The following is a 17,883-nucleotide window of genomic DNA, read 5'->3' as shown; positions in this document are numbered from 1 at the left end:
GTAGGCATGTTTTCCCTATTATTGTAGGCCTATAAATTATGTTAAACATATGGCCTAAATTGGCAAATATCGAAAGCAGAAGCGAAAATGGCCACTTGTTTATCCACTACGCATGGGGGTGTCTGAAGGGGATGTTCCCCCATGACAGAGAAAAATTTTGCAAAGTGAAGGTCCAATTGAAGCCATTTGGTGCATCATTTTTACACTTTTTAAATCATTGCTTTAAACAGATAAAAAGGACCCGAACTCAATTTGCAAAATTTCAAATGTTACACAGGAACACTAACACTATATATACAAGTCTTGTGACTCGCATTTACTAAAACATGCATGGATCGATGCTGACAAAATGTGTCGGGCCCTGCACATCGGCAGTAGGTCCTAAATGCCAAAAGCCGAGAATAAATGCACAATATCGGTGTTTCTCTATTCAAATCTTGCAATATTTGCACAGCGTGTTTTCAAGATTTTATGCGCATTGGACTTTGGGATTTTGGATTTGAAGGTGTCCGCAAAGTGCCTGAACGCGTAAATATGCATGTTTTGTGTGTTAAAAAGTAAACCCTGATATCAACCATAGAAGACAAGAAAGCTTCTAAACAGCTGTACAACACCACCTATACCTGTAACCAAGCCATTCCAAGAAAGATATGCATGCGCACAGTATCCTGTCCAGTTGACTTGCCTCACAGTAGGTGTTGGACAGTACCAAGACAACACAAGCCTCTGCACACTTTTCAGGTTTTTGCTGATCACTATGGCCCCACAACATTCCATAAACCATTTCACAACAACACAGCAACTTTGCAGCTTCAAGAGCGCACACCCTAGACATTCCACAAATAACCATCGCAACAAGGATCAGCTCCCAAAGTTTTATACGGGTTACAACAAGACAATTAGCAGTAAGTTCCTTGTCCAGTTGAACTTCAAGCTAACTCAATTTTTCCACTAAACCACTGCCAGGGTTCAAACCCGCAACCTCTCGCACCATAGTTAAAACGCCTTAGCGATTAACTTCATACTGCATAGACTGCATACTGGCCAACACCCCCTGTAAAGTCAACCAATCACCAGAAATGGTTGCTGTTATGAAGGTGAAGTAAATAGTATAGTTGGTCAGATTGATCAAAGGTGGTGTATGTACATAAACAAACTAACTGCAACAAAGTACTGATGTCACTGCCTCAAGGAAGAAAATTGATAATAGTTGTCATTGTATCTGTGGGAGTCTGTTGTCAACAGTTTACTTATGCTGCATTTAGGTCTGTACAGAACCCCACAATCACTATTTGTGCATATACATGTTCTGCACTGTATACATACCATCTAACATTAAGAGGATGTTGGTCTTGAGGAGATTCTTAGCTCTTGTGACTTCTGACTCGGTCACACTTGTACACAGATACATCCATTCCTCTTGCACATAAAATATCATATCTTCAAGTGTCATACCATCGGCTACAACGTGAATACCCCTGTAAGAAATGAACACACAAATGAGTTGGATTCACAAATAATAAAGAAGTATAGGAATAGTCTGATTGGTATAGATGAGGTGACCACAGCGATGTCTATTGACATGCAGGAGCAGCTCTTGCAGAATTGTTAACATTTGACATCAGGCAACAAAACCACTGATATGTCTGCCTGGCGGGTAACTAGACTTGATAACAGACATGAATAAAATCATTATACAAACTGATATTCCTACATGAAATATAAGATACCCCTCAAATCGCTGAATCTCCACTGATGAAAAATTCAGATTTAGTATTCAGTTATTTATACCAAAACTACCAGTGCAGTATCCAAAGTGGCAAGTATCTTCAAAATTCAACTTACCAGAGTCCAGTGTCTGTGTAGGTAGTATTAAAAGACTGGAAGGAGTGACACAGGTTACCCTCAAAAGCCTTCTGAGCCAGTTTGCTTGACAGATTCTGTAGTAATCAAGAAAAGTAAAATAACCGCATTATGCATGGTTAAAACTGTGTTCATTTTACAGCTTGTATTATCAATTTTTTCCTTAAATTGTTTTCTACCTTACTGGGTGGCCTATCATTAAAACAATCTTATTCTAACCTGTGTAGGCTCTCATTCATCATGTTGAAGTGGACATGCCTTTTTAGGCCAACCAACATTGCAACAGTAAGTTACAGTTTTTATTTCAAGTTTGGAGTTCAATTGATGCAGCAGTTTGGATATTAGAAGCAAAGACATAAACATCACAATGATCAATAGAACAGTACATATGGTATAGGAATGAGGCTTATAATTTTTTGTTCGTACCATCTAATGGAAATATATCTCATGCCTAAAGAATAAACTGGATTATGAGAACAAATCTCACTTTTGGTGTGGTGAAGTTACAAATGAGCTTACAAAGGTTTGTGCAGATATAGCACTTAGCATGTGTAATTGGCACAATGCATTACATGCAGATCGCAATCAACAAATGAACCAAGAATTGAAGATCACTGGACACATGGAGACACAATCTAGCAGTACACTAGTTTTCCCCTCAATGAACAACATTTCAAATTCCCAGTCCCATTCAAAGCTATTGATACATCACTAAGGGAAAAAAATTGTACATTTCCATGACAAAATACATTTTACTTACCGCTCCACCACCAAATGACCTGTCCCAGCTGCCAATAAGCTGAAAAATAAAAGAAGGTATTGTCACATTAACGAAAGTCTAAAACTGGAAGGAAAAAGTTCAGTATGTTAGAAATTTGAAATCAACTGAAAGTCTGAAAATTTTCCTCCCCGCATTTGTAAATTTTGAGAGAATCTACAAACCATAACTAAAACACAGCCGAACTTTGCTATGTATATTATAGATGAAGTGATAACAATATTTATAAACAAAGGTAACAGGCTGGTCCATCAAAAGGCTTTAGGTATGCATATGAAAACTCATCTGTTCAATAGCCTTCTTGAGTTTTAAAAGAATGGGTCCACAACAAAATAGGATGCATGCACAATTATGCTGCAAAGAACATTGACCTTACTGCAGACCAAATCTCACCTGATCTATAGGATTCAGAAAAATGCAGAACTAATTTTTACCACTAAAAAGTTCCAACAACCGTGTCGTCATTTATAACTACCAATGATCAGACATCATCCCATTATGGGGGCACGGTGGCACAGTAGTACCGGCTCTTACCTTGCAATCGGAGGGTTGCAAGTTTGAGTCCCGGTGGTGCCATCGTGTTGTGCACTTGTTGGGCAAGGCGCTTTACCTCACTTACCTCTCTCTACCCAGGGTGAAATGTGGAGCCAAATAATTATTATTATGATTATGATTATGATTATGATTATGATTATGATTATTATTATTATTATTATTTATTCTTTCTTTATTGAGGGTTATACTGCTTCAGTGACAAGCACTGCTTTTCAAGCAGGCCCTCATTGATACATGTTATATAGCAACAAAATATATTACGATACACAATATTTACAAAGTATCACACAGTATTTACAATGTATTTACAATATATTACAAATAAGTATAATGGTATCATTAACTACAAGCTAATTATAAATACCATGATTCAAAATACAGAAATACAATAATTATATTTATATACAAAAATCAAGCAAGTAAATGAATAAAATATAGATAAAGACAGGCCTAAATTTCTTTAATTTTTGATTGAAATTGGCCTAAAGTCATATTTTCCATCTGAGCTCTTACTGTCGGTGGCAAAGAATTCCATGCATAGGCTGCCCTGACATGAAAAGTACATTGACCTGAATTTGATTTAAATTTTTGAGAGTAGGAATTACCTTGAAAAATGTCTCTTATGAATATTGTCCATTGAGAGCTGCCCAAAGGTATGAGCATGCCGTGTCATCGTAAATGGAGAAATAGCCAAAAATCTGCCCGGGGTGATTTTTTCACAATTTGGGTTTGTTGCGAATTTGTGATGTTATTAATGTTAAAAATATTGTCTGATAGTTTCAGACCAGAATATAACTGGCATCTTGTATTTTTTGAGACATTTTTCAAGGTAATTCCTACTCTCAACCTTGTCAATAATATTATTAAAGGCCGATATCTCAATTTCCAATTTTATATTACCATAACTTACAAACTCATTATCTTCGCTTAGGAATGTCCGATTGCATTGGGGAAAATGGCGTTATGGAGCAAAATATCTCTATATTTAAGGTGGTACGAAAGGCAAAATCAAGTTGCTCTGATTGAGATTAAAATAGACTTGTTGCAGAGAGATATGCAAAATAATCTTAATTCTAAAATTTGAGCCAAATCGGACAAAGCGGTTTTTGAGATATTGCTGTTGAAAGATTCTTTGTATTCTATTGTTTTTGCCAATATATTGATGAAGTTAGTGAGGAAAATTGGCAAAATGTGCTCATGAATATTAATTTTTGCCAATATTTTCCCAATATTTTATGAATAAACCTTCATACTACTTTTACCTTTAAAATTTTGACCTGAAACTTTGCCAATGTGTCTCTATGACCTAAACCTTTAACATGTGATTTTCCATAAATCTAATTTGCATATTTGCATAATTAATTAGCCTTAAGTATAATGCTAATTAATTATGCAAATATGCAAATTAGATTTGCGGGAAAATCACATGGTAATGTTTTAGGCCATAGAAACACATTGGCAAAGTTTCATGTCAAAATCATATAAAATAAAAGTAGTATGAAGGTTTATTCATAAGATATTGGTATAATATTGGCAAACATGAATATTCATGAGCACATTTTGCCAATTTTCCTCATTAACTTCATCAATATATTGGCAAAAACAATAGAATACAAAGAAACTAAAAACATGCATATCTTGACAACCGTATGTCCGATTTCCTTCAAACAAAAACTATTTTGCTCAGTGTATTAAGCTTAAGGGGGTACTACACCCCTGTCCAATTTTGCGCCTATTTTTGCAATTTTCTCAAAAATTATAGCACATTGGTGACAAGTAAGATATGTATATTATAGGGGCAAGGACTACAACTACTGTACTGAAAATACAGCAACACAAAGCAAGTAGTTATTGATTTATTGATCAAATATTGGTTTTCCCTCATTTTTGACTGTAACTCCACAACTGTTGGCTGTGCTGAGATACAATTTCCAGTGCAGTAGTTGTAGTACTCGCCCCTATAATCTACATATCTTACGTGTCCACAATGCGCCATAATTTTTGAGAAAAATGCAAAAATAGGCACAAAATTGGGCAGGGGTGTAGTACCCCCTTAACTTATTCAATCTATTCAAATGGTTCTAAATTCAGTTTCTGTTTTCCAGAAACATCGTTTCGAACCCCCTTAAGATATGTAAAAACCTCAAAATTTATAACCTGCCCAAAAGTGTCTGATTTTGACATGACACGTCACATATATGCATGTATATAGTACGTACCGTGTTAGCTACCATCAATGGGATGCTATCTGGATGAGACCATCCAACTGATTCAACAGCTAGTCCAATATGAGCCAGGGGCATGCTATCATCTCGTATACGAATCTAAAATGAATACATGTGTCAATGTTTAATATTAGCATTATGAAACTAGTAATCTACTGGAGGTTTGAACATTTTGGTTCATAAAATGATTTAAACAATCAATCAATCCTTGAAAAATTCACATGAACTAGACGGATTTCTATTACATAGTTATGAGGTTTTCCACACACTTCCAATTTTTTTAATTGTTTTTCAATAACATTACAAAATTTCAGACCGACAGACACAACAACACACATAAAATTGACCTTGCTTCACACTTAATACTGGTGTGTTTTGGCCATCTCTTTTACAGGTTAATTCTCACTTTCTGTTGGGAGAAGAATTCCACAGCTTTTTTATAACTTTGGACATAAATTATTTATATCTTGAATTTCCATGAACATGAACATAATAAAAATCCCTTTGAATTTTGCTGATTTTAGAAATTCAATGACTTTACTAGACTCTGTGGGAAACCTGAAGTTATCCACAAATTTCAATGAACATTCTTGTTAACAGGGTTCACAGCATTTCATAAAAACAAAATTTTCTCTGATATTTTCTGGACAAATTTCCAAAATCCCATGAATACTTTCACTTAAGGCCAGAGTAAGAGGAGAGAACATGGACCTTTTCGAGCATCATAATTTATGAATTGTATGTCCAAAGTATATAAAAGTATACATGAAATGAAAGGAAAGGAAATGAAATGAGTCAAGGAATCCCATGATGATGATGTCAGATCTTTTTTAAATTCTCGAGTTTTTGAACAAATCACAAAAATTCACTTTTTTACACCCAATTTGTAAAAAAAAAATGGTTTGGAATAAAAACATTTCAGCTAGCTTTTCATGAAAAAGAGACATGAACTCAGGGAAAGATTTGTTATTTTTTTGAAATTCGTCTCTTTTTTTCCCCCGAAATATTGAAGAATACATTTGAAAAGGCAACTTTGTCACTCTATTAAGCTAAACATTGCACATATTTTTTGTTTTAAACAAATATTTTGAAAAAATGAAAAAACCTCCCCTAAGTTCATGTCTCTTTTTCATGAAAATCTAACTGAAATGTTTTTACTTTATTTATGTTGTCACAACATACAATTCAGAAATAATGATGCTCGAAAAGGTCCATGTTCTCTCCCCTTACTCTGGCCTTTACCAAGGTTGTATCAGGGTGTGGACTGTTTCAAATGTCTACCCAGAGATGGAGATGGGATAATTCTCTCCATAAATATGAATTGAGTTTATGTTATAGCTGAATGATTATTATACAGTCTGTATGCAAGACACATGTATGCCAAAATGAAAAAAAAAACTAATTGCCTTCTTGGCCCACTCAAATTCCCTGAGTTTTCCCTGAGTTTGGTTATTTATCTCAAATTCCCTGAGTTTTGCCTTGGTAGAAAAATGGAGTTTCAATTCCCCTAACAACTCTGATGGGCCCATCCAGTTGACCAGGCAAACTTACAAGGGTAACCCAATTAAGAAGGCTTAAAATAAGTCAATGTTCACTTCTATACCACCAAACTTTACACAGCTCCCAACTTAATGTGTTTTCCAGATATTTGAAGCGGCCTTTAAGGGATCCAAAATGAGCGTTTATTGCGTTTCGACAGTATTTTTTTGGGACATGAGAGCACCTCAGACCTTTTCAGTGCATTCTGAATCTGAAGCATGTCTTTCTGATATCAAATAATTTTCATTTTTTTAAATCACAATATAATACAAATTTTATGACAAATTATAAAAATTTGATATTTTTGATATATAACAGTAAATTAAAAAAGTAAATTATATAAATCTAATGATATATTCTTAAAGTGTATGTAGCAGGGAGGAAAAGCCGACGGTCAATTGAAAATTTTGACCTTTCATATTGAAGATATGGAATTTTTTCCCAAAAAGACCTAATTTTTTTTGGTGTTTTTGGGAAAAAAAATCCATATCTTGAATACCAAAGGTCAAAATTTTCAATTGATCGTCGGCTTTTCATCCCACCTACATATACTTTAAGTATAAATCATCAGATTTATAAAGTTTACTTCAAGTACTGTTAAATATCAATTTTAATGATTTGCCATAAAATGTGTATTAAATTGCTAATTTCAAAAATCAAAATTATTTGATATCAGAATGACATTCTTCGTATTCAGAATGCAATTCGATATGTCTGATGTGCTCTAATGTTCCAAAATAAATACTGTCCAAACATTCATACCCCAGCCCTTAAGGTTTCTAGGAGTTACATAAAATTAGTCCCAAACAGAAATGTTTGGTAGACTCATAACCGGTGCGATCTTACCTTTCCGATGTTGATTAAGATACTTCTTGCATCGATCCCGAGATGCGGAAAAACCAATAGTCATTTTGTCCCACATAAATGAATAAATAACAAAAACCCCGATCCCCGGTGGACTCACCCAAAAGGTGACGTCACACCATATGATCGCCCCTTATCCGACTTGGGATCCCCTACCGGACCAAACTTGTAGGGGTGGCGGGGTCGGGATAATCAACATCGGAAAGGTAAGATCGCACGGTTATGAGTCTACCAAACATTTCTGTTTGGGACTAGACTCAGTACACCGGTCGATCTTACCGTTTCGATGTTGATTAAGATACTTCTTGCATCAACATCTGAAAGATCGATCTAGCAAGTAACCGACGGATGGAGGTACAAGATTGGTCAGCATCTGATCAGGGATCGGGAGCGGGTAACGATGGTTTTCGCGAGGTCAGAAAATATTTTCCCCCAACGGTCGGGAAACAAAAAAGACCACGCGATCACAGACATAAACCTCCTTACTTAATAAGTTTGGTGGTTAAGAATAGCGACACTGGTTCTTACCATGCTGAGTATTCTGTATAGTCTGAAAACCTGGTACCCGTACACCACCGTATTATGATCGCCGAACAATGTCCCGGTAAACCTCCCGCCCGTCTCTGATTACTAACGTAAGCGGAAGTATCGCAGAGAAGGCGAAGGTGGCTTCCGGGACACCGCCTGCTAGATCTCCTCAAGGGACAACCGAACGGTATACCCAAGATGATGAGATAGCTCGTGTCGAGTGGGTCGTGGGACGCGAAACCTTCGCGATCCCACGGACCCCACCAACACCTGGACCAGCCATTGCGACAGCGGCTGGACCGAAAGGCTCTGTAAGGGTGATGAATGCGGTCGTGAGTCCCTCGCAAGGCTTGTGTTCGGAAGAAATAGTGCTGCAGCGCCTTATCGGACACCCCAGCCTATCTTTGGCTTCAGCGAACCTTGCCCAACCCTGGGGATTGGAGAGGGCGAATGTCGGTATGCACCGCGCCCGTTCAGTAGTCACGAGAACAGAGCGCCCGAAACAGTGTCGCTCCAGTGTTTGTGAACACGGAAGCTAACCTCGAGACCGTGTGCAACTCAGCACCGCCGTCCGAAGCCAACGCCAAACCGGAAAGCCATCTTGAGAGTTACGTATTTAAGCGTCGCTTTTGACGGAAGGTCAAAAGGGTGACCCTTAAAGTAATCTAAGACTGTGTTGGGATCCCTTAGGAGGATCACTTTCCTTGTTGGTAGACACTCGTTGAACATACCGTCGAGGCGTAGACTAATAAGGTAACCATCGGCTATGATAGTCTAACCCGTCTCGAAACCTCGGTGAATGGAGAGGACAGCTGACTTATAGCTGGCCCCAGTGGCCCGCTGAAGTCTTGCTTGGAACTTTTCTGTCAGAAACTCCGGAACTAGCAGCACAGAGGCTCTAGCGGGAGAGCTATTTGTCTCATTGCACCAAGCGTAGTATGGAGCCAGACTCTGGCTATACGGACGGAGGGTAGACTTCCGTCTAGCCCCGGCGATGAGAAAAACAGCTTCTGATGAAAAGTATCCCTCCGCTGCGTGTTCCTGGTAAGGGCCATGCAGCTAACTGCAGGTGCTCTAGTGATAGACTGGGTACCTCCGCTCCGGGCATCCGGAGTAGATCTGGTACCTCGGGGAGTGCCAGCGGCCTTGCCGCTAGCAGAATGACAATGCAGTCTTCCCACCCGATCTTGGCCACCACCCTCATGAGTAGTGAGATCGGAGGGACTGCATAAGCTGTCATCCTCCCCAGTCTATGGACAGAGCGTCCACGGTGAATGCATGGGGGTCCGCGACCCTTGAGCAGTACACCGGCAGTGGATGATTGCGATGAGATGCGAACAGATCTTTCGAGGGGTGGTACATCCCTTGAAGATCGTCTGAGCGACCTGCGGCGCAAGGGCCCATTCTGCTGGTCCCGACACCCTTCCTCGTGACAGATTGTGCGCGAGGATGCTGGTGACGCCCGCGATGTGTATCGCTCTCATCGTAATCTGCCTGAACTTGCACCACCCTATCAGGTGTCGTGCATGCAGGCTCAATCGTGGTGGCCCGGAGTCCCCTTGTCTGTTGGGGTAGGCTACCACGGTTGTGTTATCCGTCAGGACAACGGTATGTGATTCCACGATCACCTCCTCGTAAGCGCGGGAGGTGGATGTGAAACTCTGTCTCTATGGCCCCCATAGGCCCGCGCCGGAGCCTCCGTGGATGTGGACCCCCCAGCCCCGTCTTGCCGCTATGGTCGTCACTACGTGACATACCGGGGTGCAGGAAACCTGACACCCTGGGTCAAATTGGGCTGATGGGTCCACCACCAGAGTTCCTCTCGCGATCTCCGACAACGGAACCGCGAGGGATATTGGTGACGACTGGGCCTGCAAGCAGGCTAGAAGGTGTAGTTGGGTAAGCCTAACGTAGAAAGCGGCAGTACAGTACGAGGTCTACCATACTGGCCATTAGGCCTACCACCTTCATCCATGCCACAGCGGGTTTTGCCCGAGACTCGGCCAAGAGTCAGGCACACCGCACCATGTTAAATCACCCGCTCGGGTGAGAGCACCATGAACCCCTCCGTGAGGGTGATCTGGGCCCCTACAAATAGTGGTGTCTGCGTCGGGACCACGCTGGACTTTTTGAGCTGATCAAAAATCCAGGGTCCCGCACCCTACGGACTATCAACCCCATGAGACCCGTAGTCTTCAGTGGAGTGCGTCCGTATATGAGCCAAACGTCCAGGTAGCAACTGATGTTGACACCCCTGTGCTTCAGGTGCGCTGCCACCGCTCTGACCAAGAGTGTTAAACACCCTGGGAGAGATGGACAGGCGGATGGCGGTATCAAAACTGGTAATTTTGATCCTGTACCTAGAAGCGCAGATGCCTCCGATCTTGAGGCGATTGGCATATGCAGATAGGCGTCCGAGAGATCTAGCGATGCTGTTCCCATGCCCCTGATGGGGCAGGCTAGCACCGAGGCGAGAGTCCCCATTCTGAACCTCTTGGGCCTGAAGAACGTGTTCAACAGCCTGCGGTTCCGGATGGGGCTCCCGTCGCCGGTCTTCCTTGGAGCCAATGGCTCCAAAATCACCCGTAGAACGGGGGGGTAGACCGGGACAATCGCCCGCTTCGTGAGAAGCTGTGTGATCCCTGTCAGTAGTGCCCGACGCTGGGGGCCGTCTGACGGCACTACTGTGGACCTCTGAAATGTGCAGACGAATGTGGGGAGACTGGGTTGCCAGTCTGTAACCCCACTCACCACTGACCATACCCAGGCGCTCAAAGAGATGGTTTCCCACCTCTGGGTGAAAGCCATAAGCGGTGTAGTCCACTGGGAGATCCCCTGTGGAAAAACCGCTGAGCCCCCAGGAATGCTCTGCCTAGCTTCCCTTGGAAGAGCGCTTGCTCTTCTTCGGGGCTTGCCAGCTGTTCCTGTGCTACCCTTGCGCCTCCCAGAAATGGGTGCTGCAGAGGTAGTGGGCTCGGGTACTGTTGGTGGTGCACGGCCTGCTGAAGTCGGAGCTCCTACCCATGGTAAGGGCAGTTTCCGACCTCTTCAGAGTGCTCCGTTGGTAGCTTCTTTGCACGGTCCTCCACCGTGGCGCAGAAGCATCCAAAGAGAAAAGGACCCTGCCTTTCCATCGCGTTGAGCGATTGGAGTGGCAGGCCCCTCCCGGGCGCTGAGTGGACACCCTACGGGCTAGGCCCATGGAGCTCTCGTTGAGGCTAGCTGTTAGCACCGCTAATAGGCTCACCTCATGGAAGAGCTCAGATGTTGTCTGAGCGTGATACGCTTGCGACATCTGGGTCCCTCTCGGATCCCCTCAGGTAGGTCCCGTGGTCCTCCCGCGTTACACGCAGAGGAAGCGTGCAAGCACGCGGCGCGCCATAGCTCTACTGAGCTCGACAGCCCCACGATATCTACCCGTGAGGTTTGCGGGAATGAGAGTGCAGGCGTCCCCTGTGAGGAAGCAGCAGCTGAGCATCCTACTGAAAGGATCCTGGTCCTCCTCCATGGACTCCCCTTAGGGGTGTCCGGAGGAAGATCAGTGCTGTTGCTCCCCTCGCGGGGCAGCGGGGGGAAGGAGATTGTAGTGATGTCACTACCGGACTCAGCTTCCGACTCCTTTCCCTCGCCCACAGTATCCGTATCATGCTCCGATGATGCCGGTAACTGAGGACGGGCATCTGAAAGCGGGTAAGAAGGCATAACCACTGTGTGGCTCGCCGACTACCTGCCAGCAGAAGAGGGAGTACTCCCGCAAGACCCTGAGGTATCCGCCATGGCACCACTGGGTCCGCATGCTCTCGCAGCCGTCGTCCTAGCGCTAGCAGCACGGGGCCTACCCTGATCAAGATCTGGGTTAGCCCCATGCCGGCTGGCCTGGTCAACAGCTGATGTTGGTACTGCGTGGCCATCGCTGGCGACACTTGCCACGGTGCTGGGCCGTGGAAGAAACACCCTGCGGCGGGTACCACGGGCATACCCAGCCGGCAGCTGACCCTGAAAGGATCCGCCACCAGGGTAACCCCATGGTACTGCAGTACCAGCACCGCCTCCCCTTGTTGCCACAGAGACTGTGGCGACTAAAGCGAGTGCTGCGGTACCGGTGCGGTATCAGCGTGGGTACCCGTGAGGGTTCCCAACTGTGGACCGCTGTACCCTCGCCACACTGCGTTCCCTGTTTGGGGATCAAGCTGTGTGCTGGCGTGGTACCGGCGCTGTACTAGCATGGGTACCCGTGAGGGTTCCGGTTGTGTACCGCTGTATGCGTGGTTCCAGCGTAGGTGCCCGTGAGGGCTCCGGCTGTGTACCACTGTACCCATGCCTCACTGCGTTCCCCGCAAGGGATCAAGCCGATGTGTATGGGTACCCGCTATACCGGCTGTCCCTTGGCTAGAGGGAGCTTGCCTAGTACCACGGGTAGCTGGCGTGCATACCCCGATCAATCACCTCGCCACCTGAATAGGCAGCGTCAATCAATGGAGCTATGCCCTGTTGATTTGACAGTGATCGATCAAGAGAGGGTAATTGACCCATTGACGGTAATGGATCACCCACGCTCCGCTGGCTCTCGAGGACATAAGTGGGTTGTTGATCAGCTAGGCTGTTCAAGCTACTTACTGTACCCTCTAGAGCTTCGCCCAAAGGTCGCTGTGTGTGGCGGACCACTCACGGCAGCTATGGGCGGGTGCATAGCGGCTACCACTGAAGTCAAGCCGTAGCTCGTCTTTGTAGCTGCCACCGAATGCACCTGGGTCGCTGTCCCGTGAGAGACTGCGAGCCCAACCCCTGAATAATCGCCAGCCAGTCCCTGTGGACAGCCAGCAGCTATTCTAGGGCCCAGGGTATCACTCGGCGGTCCCGCCATGGAACGCTGCCGTGTGACAACCCCAGTTGGTTCTGCTAAGACTACACCCACAGCGTTAGCAGCGGTATCGTCTCTGCTGAACCCATGCATGCTAGGGTTCAACCCAGGCAAGCCCGGGTACCCTTGCATGCTGCCCGTCGCTGGCTACTACTGTGGCTGTTTGAGCCCGTAGATATGCCTGCAACAGCCGGGTGTCCTCCTGCTAAAAACCCGTGAGGATTTTCGCTAGAGGACTGGTATCCTCCTGCTACAAAACCCGCTAGGGTTTTCGCTGAGTGGTTACCGCTCTGCTGCCTGCTACTTTGCTCCGACGTATAGTCAGTGCTTTCTCTGGCTGCTGATCCTTTGGACGTTCTAGCAGTCCCCGATGGAACCGCCTGCTTGTCCGGGGACCGGAGCCCCCTTAAGCAGACCTGCCATGACCCATAGGGGCTGTCACAGCAGAATCTTCCGCACTCTCTCGCTTCACCCCGCTCCTCCGCTCGTGGGTGGGTAGGATCGTGGTTACCGCTCTGCTGCCTGCTACTTTGCTCCGACGTATAGTCAGTGCTTTCGCTGGCTGCTGAGCCTTTGGACGCGCTTAGCAGTCCCGAAGGAACCGCTGCTTGTCCGGGGACCGGAGCCCCTTAAGCAGACCTGCCATGACCCATAGGGGCTGTCACAGCAGAATCCACCGTGTCGACCTTACCAGTGCCCTTGGTAGATTTCTTCTTCGTCTTATGGCGATGGACGGAGCCTATCCCAATCGTCAAGCTGGAACTCGGAGAGTCCTAAGCAAAAGAAAGACATCTAGAAGATCGTGAGCACTCCCTCTGGGTGAAACAGAGCGGGTGTGGGTCCCGCTCCGTCACCAGGCAAGCGCAAGCCCGACAGGGCCGAGGCGAAGCGAGGAGAAAGGGGGGGGGGGCACTACCCCCCCCCCCCCAACACGCGACTCAAGCCCAGTAAGCAAACCTGAGCACGGAGGCTGGTCGCTAACGTTAGTGGTAAAGTAAGGACTGGCTAACTTTATTACTAAAATGCCAGACGGGTCCCTACCAATCCCCACCGTATGAATATCTGATTAACTCGTCTTTATTGGACGGTAATGAAGACATAACGATAGAGTAATCACCCTAACATAGCAACAATAACCTACCGTACATGAAATACAATGTGTATGCACAAACATCTATTGTAACTTACAGGCTGCAATGGTTGTTTTACGTGGGAAACAAAATGAATGGCGTCAACGAGCGGCCATTTTGAATTGCTCGTGTGTCCCGTGATACAAGCGGAGGCACGATATGTAGCTAAGTTTTGGATCGTTTTTTGTCCCTGTTGCGCCAGCAAATGCCGTCAAAACTATCCTCAGCCGAACAATACCGGTTTGGTTTTACCTAAGGTGTGAAACTACAACCGTATATCTCGCCTTTTGGTCGAGAAATTGATACACAGTGCTATGAACAATCGATAGGCACGTCTGGTTCAGTCGGAGACCAAGGAGGATAAGGGACGATCATATGGTGTGGCGTCACCTTTTGGGTGAGTCCACCGGGGATCGGGGTTTTTGTTATTTATTCATTTATGTGGGACAAAATGACTATTGGTTTTCCGCATCTCGGGATCGATGCAAGAAGTATCTTAATCAACATCGGAAGCGGTAAGATCGACCGTGTACTGAGTCTGATCAAATTGTTTTGATTCATCAAACCACACTTACCTCACTGCCTGTGAATCTGCATGGAGGAGCCAAAGGAACTTCATCCTTGTAGTCTGTCCCAATTTGGCCAAAATGCTGATCCGCCAAGGAGGAGAGTTCTTCATGATTGACTCCACCGGCAGCAGCAAGGACAATGCGTGGTCCTTTGTAGTGAGTGTTGATGTAGTCTACCAGATCAGATCTTTGGATACTCCTAGATAAGATGAGGATGAGAGATGGTTTTAATATACCTCATACATTATCATGAAAGTTCATCTGTGTTGGTAATCAAATAAATGAAGAATTTTGTTCACAAAACATAAAGTTGCTCACCTGAAATTTTCGGTTGTTAAGACTACAACCTTCTTCAGCAGAATGATCCTGCCAGTTATTAATCGATTTGATGATCTTGACTTGTGATGTCAGAACTGGATCGTAGATTGAAAGAGGAGTCAAAGAGGCTATTCACATCCGGGCAAACCAACCTTCTTTGAACAAGGAATCTGTGATCTAGTTCTGACGTCACAAGTCAAGAGTCATCAAATCAATTAACGACTGACTGGATCATTCTGCTGAAGAAGGTTGTAGTCTTAACAACCGAATCTTTCAGGTGAGCAACTTTATGTGTTGTAAACAAAAGTTCAATTCTTTTATACCTCATACATATTTATGAGTTAAATGATATCAAAAAGTGGATACTGGGTTTCTCTACCGGAAGTCAGTTTGACCCACAGAATTAAAACCAGAGAACCAGGACTCAGCCGCCATCTTGATACAGGCATGGAGCAAAAATTGGGGATATTCGGTTTCCCTCGGAATGCGCTCGAGGCATTCGTTGTCATGCAAGCGCGACATGGATGATGGGCGCATTTGAGAGACACACTTGATGCGACCTGCCTGCGAAAGTACCAAGGCGCTTCAGATGAGGCGCAGAATTGTTTTCGTTCGTCTCCGCACGCACCGTCGGCAAGGACCCGAATACCCCAATTTTCTCCCCATAGCTGACGGTGCAATTGTACGTGGTGGTATAGGGAGTCCCGGTTCTCCTTCTCTAATTCTGTGGTTTGACCGAAAATACCGTCATTGCATAATGCGTATCCTGGAACAACATGCAGCGTATGTTGCATGGGCACAGTACACCCTGCTGATCATGAATGCACTGTTAGAACCCGCATATTGTATTGTGGGAAGGAATTTTGGTCAAACTGACTTCCGGTATAGAACTCGGGATCCACGTATTGATTAGTCACTTTAATATCCATGACACAGCTATAAAATATTCAGCTGACAGCTATTGTCATTATATCCACTGAGCAATCTGTCCTTGGGTCATGCATAACTGCTCGAAATTGTTTGGCATCTTTTCTTTTCGTTTTTGAAGTTGGCTAAATATGCGCTTCCAAGAAATTGCATTTTATACTTTTCCAGATATCTACTTTGTTAACAGTTCTACTTCAGTTGTTTAAGGATAACTACATGATGTGATTATCAAAATGATTGCTTTTAATGATGAATTCCCTTTTCAGCCAAAGGGATAGAGCATAAATTCATCAAAAGATATTCAAAAATGTTTCAGATTGGTAAGAGACATCCTTGGTTTGGATTTTTGTGCCATTTATGTAACTTATGTTTTCCTACATCTCCTAGCACACTACTGAACAAACTTGCATGAATGTGAATTTCTAAGAGAGAGTGCAGAATACATTCTTACTTGATATTTTCAGTGGGCCCCAAGATGGTTCTTCCGAGTGGTGTACCCTGGTAAGCTACTGCATGTAAGTGATCAAACATGACCTCTTGTAGGTTAGTTTCTACCTCCTGGACAAAGAAAACATAACAAAAACCAAACTGGTAACAATTAAGCTGTGGAAAAGCTACACATTAATAATTTCTGGTGCTTGGCAAGAAAAGCTGTGCTTGCTAGAAAACTTACTAAAAATGTAAATTGTTATGTACGGGCAACTGTAAAAGTTTGGTAAACAGTTTTGATACTTGCTACTTGAGGGCGTCTCCAAAATATTGGTACCAAATTAGTTTGGGGTTCTTTTCTTTCACAAATTCTGCTAAAATACATCAAAAAGCAAAGAGCAAAATAAAATTACATATTATACAGGCATGAGAATGATCATCCATGAAAAAAACTGAAAAGTTTGAAAAAGCCTGAAAAAGCGTGTGAAATGAGGCAGCAGGAAATCCTGCAAAATCAGGAAAATTCTCATAATTTATATATAATTTATATTTCCAAATTGAAACTCAGAAAGACAAAGAAAGTTGATTTGTTTATCAACTTTATTGAAGTTATACAATCCAACCAAGACCTAATCCTACACCAGCAAACAAGATGTCTTATTTTATTCATTTTTACACTGTTTGCAATATGCTGGTGGGCAAGGAACCAACGATGTCCGCAATTTTTGGATGTCCCCTAGATTTGTTATGTGAAGTGTATCCTGGTCAACATCCTTGGTTGAAGGGGTTTACCAATGCGCACACAAACACACCCACATGTAATAGCCTCCAAACGTGGACGCCATTATCCGTACTCAATAGACATACAGATTATGTTTTCCACTATCTTGTTTGTGTATTTTTGTGTGTATGGGATTTAACCTAGCAACTGCGGACCTCGAGGACGTACGATAGAGGACTATTTCGCAAATACATTAGACAAACAATTGTGGTCGTTTGCAGACCTCCAGAAACCGAGGACAGTCCCCCAGTACAGAGTGGTCCACAGTTCAAATGTGCTGGGTATCCAACCTACCTGCATCTCTCTGAGGATGACTTCCCGTTCTCTTGTTATCTCAGCCTCCCCAAGTTTACTATTCTGGATGATGTCTGATAATATTTCCACAGCTACCAAGAAAATACAAAAACAGGGAATTATAAACAATAACTTCAAGATCCAACATAGAATATTCAAACTTGATTTATCGGATTGTTAATCAAGTAATAAATATAAACTGCAGCATGTATATATTTTTTG

General features: G+C 43.7%; 1 protein-coding gene across 1 annotated transcript in view; it reads right to left on the bottom strand.

The window, feature by feature from the left end:
• The window catches only part of LOC140171197 (mitochondrial-processing peptidase subunit beta-like), a 29,492-nt gene that overhangs the window by 3,925 nt on the left and 7,684 nt on the right, over positions 1-17,883 (bottom strand). Inside the window, 7 exon segments of the mRNA XM_072194406.1 lie at positions 1,327-1,478; positions 1,846-1,940; positions 2,624-2,662; positions 5,416-5,520; positions 14,919-15,111; positions 16,609-16,715; positions 17,662-17,753. Coding sequence (XP_072050507.1) covers positions 1,327-1,478; positions 1,846-1,940; positions 2,624-2,662; positions 5,416-5,520; positions 14,919-15,111; positions 16,609-16,715; positions 17,662-17,753 — 783 coding nt within the window.

The sequence above is a fragment of the Amphiura filiformis genome, chromosome 15 (genome assembly GCF_039555335.1).
Source record: "Amphiura filiformis chromosome 15, Afil_fr2py, whole genome shotgun sequence".
NCBI lineage: Eukaryota > Metazoa > Echinodermata > Ophiuroidea > Amphilepidida > Amphiuridae > Amphiura > Amphiura filiformis.
Note: the sequence above shows the minus strand (reverse complement) of the source record. Positions and strands in the feature narration are given on the sequence as shown.